This window comes from Mastomys coucha, unplaced genomic scaffold (genome assembly GCF_008632895.1).
Source record: "Mastomys coucha isolate ucsf_1 unplaced genomic scaffold, UCSF_Mcou_1 pScaffold20, whole genome shotgun sequence".
Classification (NCBI taxonomy): domain Eukaryota; kingdom Metazoa; phylum Chordata; class Mammalia; order Rodentia; family Muridae; genus Mastomys; species Mastomys coucha.
The window spans coordinates 5,017,803-5,027,590 of record NW_022196903.1 but is presented as its reverse complement, the minus strand read 5'-3'; the positions used below and the strand labels follow the sequence as shown (position 1 = coordinate 5,027,590).

The following is a 9,788-nucleotide window of genomic DNA, read 5'->3' as shown; positions in this document are numbered from 1 at the left end:
TTCTGAGTTAGAGACCAGCCTGGTCTACAGAGTGAGTTCCAGGACAGCCAGGGCTATACAGAGAAACCTTGTCCTAAAAAAAACCCCAAAACAAAAACCAACCAACCAAACAAACAAAAAAAAAAGAATTCTGGTTTCCAATCAGACTACCTTTTACCTGTGCCTACTTACATGACCCATGCTACTGGTTCATTTCTGGCTTTTGAGCCATAAAACAGGAATGACTAATGAGACACAGCTGTTTTAAAACATAGTATAACAGGACTAAGAAGTACCTAAACCACAGAAAATTCTCAAGAATATCAACAATAACAAGTCTCTAATCCGCAAATTTTAAACAAGCCATTCAAAAATTGACTATTCCACTCTCTCCAGCAGATGCTAGAAAAATAAATGTTGTTTTAAATAGACTGACTCACACTAATGCTATTGTTACATAGATAATATCCTATTTCTTGCAAGAAAGCAAGGTTATTCGTATGTGTGTGCCCCCACATGCATGGGCTAGTATACAGGTGCATTTGTGTGGATGTGTCAAAGGAAGCCAGAGGTAAATCTGAGGTTGTATGTGGAGCGAGAATGGCTGTCTGGGCAGTGATGCTCAATCACATGTCTCTCGCTCCTCAGTATCCTACCCAGTGCTGAGATCAAAGTCATGTCTTCATGTTTGATGGCAAGCACTTTATAGATTGAATCATCTCCATAGCACCAATGATCTTTAGAGTATCAGATTCTCCAGGAATGAAGCTGTCTAGCATCAACTCTGCTATGCTAGCTATTGAACGTGAAGGCTAGATTGAGAGGTCTAGTGTCTTGAAGTTATAACCAATGTCTAAACCATTAAGAATCTTCAAACTACTTTGAAAAAAATTATTTTGGGGATATATACAGCAGTAACCAACCAAGAAACAAGAATATATTTATTCATTCCCAAGTAGGTAATAGTTCACTAGGAAAATGAATTTGAACAAAAATATTGAAATAAAATATTAATACACTAAAAAGCCTAAGTTAGCCTATGAATTGAGTTAGAACTGTGACTTACTAGATACCTGGGTGTAAACAGAATTTCTAATTTGATAAAAGTTGCTATATGATCAAAATTTAGCAACTGTCAACAGGAGTAATTGTAAGGAAAGATGACATATGTCTTAGTAAAGCTATTTTCTTTTCTTTAATTTCACCAAGAAATGAGAACTTTGTGGCTCCCCAACTTCTTTATTGAAAGTACCTATGCCTACTTTTGGCTACATTTTTATTCATTAAGAGAATCACACTCTTCATGAACATTAAAAATGCTCAACACAGGGGGCTGGAGAGATGGCTCAGCAGTTAAGAGTGCCGAATGCTCTTCCCAAAGTCATGAGTTCAAATCCCAGCAACCACATGGTAGCTCACAACCATCCGTAATGAGATCTGATACCTTCTTCTGGTGTGTCTGAAGACAGCAACAGTGTACTTACATACAATAAATAAATACATCTTTAAAAAAAATGCACAACACATAATAACTTAAAAAAAGACACAGTATTTTCAAAACAATAATAAAGACATAACCTCTAAATATGAACATACTATAAAGGAAGTTCTTGTAAGAATACTTTTATAATCTCTACTTAGCACAAATGACTGAATTTGCTGAGGAGAAAGAAATGAACTAGACTAGGTTGCCCATCATTACTGAAACTTTCAATATGGTAAGCAGGTAACAGCAGATCAAGTAAAATACTGCTGTAGGAATGTTCAAATCTTCCTTTTGCTCATACTCTAGATTGAGCTTTAACAGATACAACTGACTTTTACATAGACATTTCCCATTATCTGCTACTGGGGTGCTACAACTATATAAATTATAGAATGATAAGAATATGACAGTTTCTAGATTCTTATTATATACTTCCAAACACTGGAAATGTGTACAGTGTTTCATCTAGTCTTGAAAGGATAAAAGGGTAATGACCTCAGTGAGATAAATCTACAATTGGGCAGTTTTAACATGTTATATAAAGTCCTTTGCTGGAATATTTTCAATCTTTAGTTTTGCTATTAAGAAGTTCTAACACAACAGGACAGTTCTAACATGTGATATAAAGTCCTTTGTATGAACAGTGTTTTTCATCTGTAGTTTTACCATTAAAAAAATGTCTCCAAGGAGTCCCAGAGAGGATCTAATGCTGATGGTGCCACAGAAGCCAGAGACTGAAGCAGATAAAAGACACTGCAGTGAACATTTGTAAGTGAAGCTGTGTGGATAGAAGGATACACTGTGTGACACACTGGGACACACCACAGCTTCCAGGATGAGAGAGTTTCTATGCTTTGTTTTTTGTTTTGTTTTGTTTTGTTTGTTGCTTGCTTGTTTGTGTCTATTTGGTAGGAGGAAAGGTTGCAAGGGAAAGGGGGAATATGTGGGACTGGGGTATATGATGTAAAACTCACACAAAAAAAGATCAATGAAAGGTTATAAAAAGTTACTCCAAAACCATAAAAAAAGTTTTTGATAAATGGATTCATGCTGAAAAACAGTGATTTTCAAGATAAGGTAGTTAAAACATATATTCAACATTTGTTTTCATAATATAAATCACAAAAATAAAAAAGTCACAAATCTAAGCTTATGATTCAAGTGTAATATGGCTATATAATAGAAAACAGGAATTAAAAAGTGTCCAAACAGGCTTTAGACCCTTAAAAGACAAGCTAAATACTTTTTATTTGCTCTCTGAGGACCAAGAATTGATTGTGCTTAAAACCCAAAGTTTAGTAATACGAATATATATGAGTCACTCACAGTATAAGTTAAATTGGTTTATAAGCCCTAGTATAGGAAATTCCATCCACATAGCATATTTCCTTCAAGAAAATACAGCTTAAACCACAGGTAATCAATTTATGGATTCTTAGAATGTAACTTTTAGTAGTTGGCCTGAACAAAATGGTTCCATTTACTTCATAATTATAACAATCAATGTTTGTACAGTATCTTGCAAAATTGCAGAACTTTCTAACAGCTGCCTAAGTAACTTTTGCCAAGGATCCATGACAAGCAGCAGTTGAAGCCTAGGTTTTACAGCTTGCCCAGTACTAGTTTGGCTACCATCAAGGAACACTGGGAGAACTGCTAAAAGAGCTAATATTTTGATGCTGCCATCTGTATTATATATATATATATTTTCCCTTGCAATTTAGACATGATGATATAAAAGGACTTAGGCCAACTCTTGGGGTATGTTTTTGACAGTATTAATATAAGAACTGTCAAGATGAGAGTTCTTATCCTGAATTGGAGTTCTTTAAATGAGGTTTAGGTATTATTTCTCTATTAGGTTAAAGCTAGCCTAGTGGCTCAACACATGTGACCAGGCTTCTTTAAGTCTTTAGGTTACCAGAAAAACCCCAAGAAAATAACAGAACGCAACCCAACTCAACACAAACAAACAAACAAACTCAAAATGAAAATCTCCAACAAACAAGTTTCTCAAACAACTGGCCTTTTCTCAACAAAGTGTTTTTGTTCTGGCATTGCAACTGATATAGGAAAAAAAAAGCCCATTATTAACTAAAATTCTTTAGTTGAAAATTATACATGATTCATGAGGAATCAGATATTATAAGTAGGCAGAGACAACATTAGCAAAGTCGGAAGAAGGATAAATACGTAATAGATGAATACTAAAAATAACTAGCTCGCCAGCATACCTTTCAGTAGAATATATATTCCCTGCAGCCGATTCTCTCTCTTCCTTGTAAGAATGGCCTAAGTATTTTACCAAAGAAATGTCTTAGAGCAACTACAGACTGTGAAGGTACTCCAAGTGGGTCTTAGCTGACCAGAAAGATCAGTTCTATCTCCACAGGTGATGAAAACCAGCAAGAATTAGACAGTTTTCATTTTATTTTCTTAATTGAAAATAAAAAAAACCAAAGTTTAGTACAAAAACATAAATTATAAGGCAAAATTAATATTAAAAATACAAACCACTCCAAAATTTAGATTTTGAAAGAGAAGCCACGGGCCAAAGACTATTGTATAGTTGATATATAATATACAAGCTCCCTAACCTGATAAACCACTTTCTTTTTTCCATTCAGTATTCAAAACATTGTTTAAAATGCTAAATATTTATAAGAGCATATTATCTTTACATCCTTACTACTCTCTAAGATTACAAGTTCCTTAAGAAAAAGAACATTTTATTTATCTCTATTTGTCTACTTTCTAGTACAGAACCTGATGCGTAACAAATGCTAACAAATATTTAAGTAAACCAGAAGAAAAGAAACTTAGTTCAAAAGGACAGGCCTTTATACCCAGCCCTAAAAAATACATCTGTATGTATATATGCACATATAAATTTAAAAAACATTATTTTAAGGTTCTCTTTATATGTGTTTTTCTTGAGAACTGTAATTTTACATGTAGGCCAAACAGTTTTTCAAGAAAATATATTGTCTACTTAATTATAATCACAAAACAATGTCTCTAAGCTAAATATAGTAAGAATTTTAAGAAACTAATGAGATTTCCTCATAGAATGTGGCAAAAACATGTAAATGTTTCTCAAATCTTCACTGCTTCTCCCCTTCTCTCACAGAGAATCTTGCCTATAGCCAAAGCTGACATGGCCTAATTTCACTATTCAGTTCTTGCCACTTACACTCAACATTCCTCTGCTCCAGACTCCAAAGTAGTAGGGTTATAGGCCTGAGCCCTACATTTACTTCAGTAGGTCAAACTCCAGAATTTGAAACTGATTTTAAGGTAATTTTTTTGTATTTAAACGTTCTTTTATATGATACATTTTAATTATATTCTTTCCCATTCCTCAAATCCTTCTAGATCCTCCCCACCCACTCCCAACTTCATGTGTTCCCCACCTCCCAATTGCTCTAGTACAATTTTTCCTGTTTTGCTTGTTTGTTTTGTTTTGTTTTTTAACAGGGTATCACTGTGTACCCCTACCTGGCCCAGAACTTAATATGTCAACCAAGTTCTGCTTATCTTTACCTCCCAAGTATAAGGATTAAAGAGGTGTATGCCTACATGGCCAGCCCTCTAGAACAATTTCTTAGTAAAATGTCAAGTATTTCGGTTTGACACTCTAAGCAAAGGAAAGATGTCTAAAGATATCTTCAACATACTTAATGGAATGTGTCCACAAGCCCTGCAATAAGGAAAAGGATCAAAGGGAAGAACTACTTAAAAGATATAAAATAAGATGGCAAAGTCCAAAATAGCTTTCATTTACCCTTTTCTTGAGAAATATGTAGAATAACCAGACACAAAAGCATATAGAATACACCAACATCATTTTATTTCTGTGAAATTCCTTTAACAGGTAAAAATTAAATTGTGGTATAGGAAGACAGTATTGTGGTTATTTCCAGGGAGAAGGATGCTAGCTGGGAAGACTGAGAGCACCTTATGAGAGAGCAAACTTGTTTTGTATCTGTACCTTGAACCTCCCTTCATGGATGTCTACATATATAAAATTTCAGGTGGAACACTTAGGATTCATATATTTTACATATAAAAATACCATAAAATAAATCATAGAGACCAGTATAAAAAAGTGAATAAGATATTTTAAAATTGTCGTTATTAATGACGTCTAAACAATTAATTTTAGTTTCTTTGAAAATAGTCAAGGAACATGGAAGGTGAGATACTGGTACACCTTCTGCAGCCAGTTCTTAGAGACCAGAATAAGATTGTAAATTGTGGTGTTCAAACACTTAACCTGAAGACAGCAGGAACACAGAAAAACTATTTGGACATGATAGGCAGTGAGAAATATCAGTTTTCCAACAGTTAGCAAGAATCTATCTATAAACCTTAAGGTGATGTTCTGTAGGTACACTCTGAAATTTCTCTAGTTACTTAAAAATACAGTCATGGGGCCAGAAGAGCAGTGTATGTCTCTAACCCTGGGGCTCGATGGCTAGCTGTGTTGGTGAGCTCCAGGTTTAGTGAGCAATCCTATCTTGAAAAAAATGTGGTGGAGAGACTAGGAAGAGACTCTGTGCTTGTTACATGAGTACCTATGCACTGCTGGGCATGGGGGTGTGCATCTGAAACCTGGGGCTGGAAAGTAACGACAGGTGGATTCTAGAGACTCCCTGGGCATCTAATCTAATCAAAATGATGAATTCCAGGTTCCATGAGAAACCCTGTTTCAAATAAAAAGATGGAAAGCCTGGAGAGATGACTCAATGGGTAAGAAAACCTGCTATCGAATTAAGTCTGGGAACCCAAGTTCAAATCTCCATCACCCACATTTTTTCTTCTTAAATGCATTCTTCTCTCATATCCTCATTCTGATTGTTTCCCTTCCTTCCACCACTTCCACTGGTTTCTCCTCTCTGACCTTCCCCTATCCCTAGATTCACCCCGCCCCCCTCCATCTTCCTTCAAAGAACATGCCTTCCAGGGACATCAGCCATACATATATCAAACTACAATAAAACCAGGCACATACTATAACATCAAGGCTGGATGAGGCAACCCAGTGACAGGAAAAGAGATAAGCAAGAGGATCAGAGACAGGCCCCTGCTCCCACTGTTACGAATCCCACACCATGAACACGAAGCTACATAACCACAGCACAAATGCAAAGGTCAAACCATAGGGGCTCCTTGATCTTCTTCTCTTCCACAGGACTCCTTGAGCTCCACCTAATAGTTGGTTGTGAGGCCCTGGATGTTTTCCTATCAGTTGCTGAATAAAGTCTCTCTGATGACAACTATGCTAGGCTCTGGTCCCAGCACATGCCACTACCCACATCTTAACTGGGCAGGACTGCATGTTCCTATAAGCATCAGACTGGTAGGTACAGAGGCAGGCAAATCCTGACAGCTCATTGGCCAGTCATTCTCACCCAAAAAAGCATGCTTTTGGTTCAGTAAGAGACCTTGTCTTAAAGGAAATAAAAATAGAGGAAGGCATCTCATGTCTTACTTTAGTCTTCGCATATGCACACAGGCACATGTGCACCTTCACACTACAACACTCATTCTCAAGCTACTCTTAGAAATTATTCCTCCAAAATCACAGAATATAAATTCTACCTTTAGACCCAAGAAATATAAACTGTATCATAACCATCATCAACTCCAAAAAAAAGGAAAGAAAATACTGACATGTAGTTGTAGCCAATCTACTTTATAGCTTTTGTTAGCTGTTAGAAGCAGCCACTGTGCTTATCTGACACATTTATGGAAGATGTTTGAGAGTTACAAAGGAGGAAAGTGAAACCAATGAACAAACAAACCTGTAATAACTCATCTTTTACAATCTGACCATTCAACAAAGGGGAAAAGTGGGGTTATGGTCCAAGACACAGACTATAATGAGCAACTGCAAGCCTTCCATATAAATGGATGACTTCATTCTCACCTTTATCACGATCATAGAGCAAATCTTCTGTTGAACAAGGACTTCCATCCTGGGATTCCGGAGGACAAAATGGGGACACACAAGGAGAATGGCTGCTACAGCTACTGCTGCGCTCTTGGACAGAAGGTGTCTGGGTATCTATGCTTCGAGTACTACTGCTCCTGTAGTGAGCAGGGAGTGGAGCTCTTCGACCATCTGGTATATCCAAAGGCTGCAAGAGGAACAGTGGTAAACATGTGAGTGATAGAAAGTGCATTCTATCTATCATAAAGCATGAGGCATATCATCAGATATTATATTCTATCAGTGGTACAATTATAATTTATTCCTCAGTGAATAAATACAACATTTGTATCTTAGAGTAACTTCTGGGCACGTTGCCTTTATTGAGGTTAAAATTTGTGTCAAATTGTTTCCCTTAAAAATTACAGGGCTCCCTGTAATATCTTTCCAGGCAGTTACAATGATATTCTTTAAGAGCAGCATAAGTTTAACAATGCATCTCATAGTGTTATGAGTAGCACATAAACACTGGGGATAAACTGAACATTCAGAGAAATCATTTTCACATGTTAGTAAAGTAAAATAAAAACCTCACATTGGGGAGTATAAATTTTCACTTTATTAATTCCCTACTAATTAGATCCCAAGAACTTTGTTTCCTTTGAAATCACCTAAACTATCTAATAAAATTTTACTAGTATTCAGTGGAGAATAATGAATCTCAACAATACTGCTAACCTGGCATATAACTAAGTGTGACTATTGATAATTTATTTCCTTTTATTACTATTCTAAAGCAAACATTTTAACAGCAAACAGCTAAGATGTGTAACAATCTCCATTCCAATAAATTCCCTTACAGCAATATATCTATAAAATAATGTAATATATGATAAAGATAAAGATAAAGTAGCACAATGTTTTGGGAAGATGTACATATCAAAATTTAAAATACGAAAATGCCTTGATAAAGTAATTTCACTATTAGCAGCCTGTTTGCAGAAGTATGCAATGTTTTATAAAGCACTGACGATGACAAAGATGGAAAACCATCTAAATCTTTGATAGGAAAATTTTGAGTTATAGTAATTCATATAGAGACTCACTACATAGGGTAGTACAGGTACAGAAGAACCTACGAATATTGCTTATATCTGCTGATATAAAATACTAAAATCTAGATTGAAAATGGATCAAAGACTTACATGTAAGTGTTCTGACTAGTCTTATGTCAACTTGATACACACTCTAGAGTTTTGTGAAAGGAGGGAATCCCAATGGAGAAATTGATTCCATAAGCTCTGGCTATAAGGCATTTTCTCAATTAGTGATTGATAGGGGAGAGCCTAGCCAACTATGATGCCATCCCTAAGATAGTGGTCCCAGTACCCTTGGCTGGGCTGTGGTGATGCACGCCTTTAATCCCAGCACTTGGGAGGCAAAGGCAGGTGGATTTCTGAGTTCAAGGCCAGCCTGGTCTACAGAGTGAGTACCAGGACAGCCAAGGTTACACAGAGAAACTCTGTAAGACAAAACCTTTCCTCCTCAATTTGCCTTTTGGTCATGGTGTTTTATTCCAGCAATAGAAACCCTAACTAAGACACTAAGACAAGAAAGAGCCACAACTGTAAAGATCACAGAAAAATAATGTAAGAGCAAATCATGGGGCCATGGATTAAGGAATGTACAAGAAAAATAATAAGCTAAACTTCATAAAAAATGTTCTTCACATAAATCATCAAGAAAATGGAAAAATAACTATCATGTGGTATTTGATAGAGAATTTATATCTACAAAATAAAGAACATTTACATCTCTGTAATAAAAAAGACAGTCTAACTTAAAATAGAACAAGAGGTAGAAATAAAAATCCCCTTAATGAAGACACACAAATTATCAATAACTTATGAAAAGATGTTTAGTATCATTAGCTGCTAGAAATGCAAAGCAACATTATGATGAAATGTCACTCTGCTCCCACTAGAGGTTCGCTATAATAAACCAAAAAAGATTAGTGAAACATCTAGAGAAAATGTGGAGAAATCAAACTATCCTCCATTACGGGTAGGACTATAATGCTTTGGAGACAGCCTGACAGTTCCTTCACATCTAAACACAGAGCTATAGTAGTACTGACCATTCTAATCCTATGTCCATACACAAAATGAAAATAATATATGCACAGGAAAATTTATACAAATGTTTACGGAAGCATAAACCAAAGGAGAAAATACTGATATGTGCTGCAACTTACATGAATCTTAAACATGCTATGCTAAGTGAAAACAGTAGTTAGTTACCAAAGGCCACTCCCGATATGATGCTATTTACTTGAAATGTTTAGAACAGAAATATTCAAAGACCCACAGAGTAGATCAATGGTGGCCT

General features: G+C 35.8%; 1 protein-coding gene across 2 annotated transcripts in view; it reads right to left on the bottom strand.

Moving 5' to 3' along the window:
• Positions 1–9,788, bottom strand: part of Glcci1 (glucocorticoid induced 1) — a 72,829-nt gene that overhangs the window by 7,376 nt on the left and 55,665 nt on the right. For both annotated transcript variants that reach the window (XM_031381162.1, XM_031381164.1), the window contains exon 6: positions 7,398–7,608. In XM_031381162.1, coding sequence (XP_031237022.1) covers positions 7,398–7,608 — 211 coding nt within the window. The remainder of the gene's footprint in view (positions 1–7,397; positions 7,609–9,788) is intronic.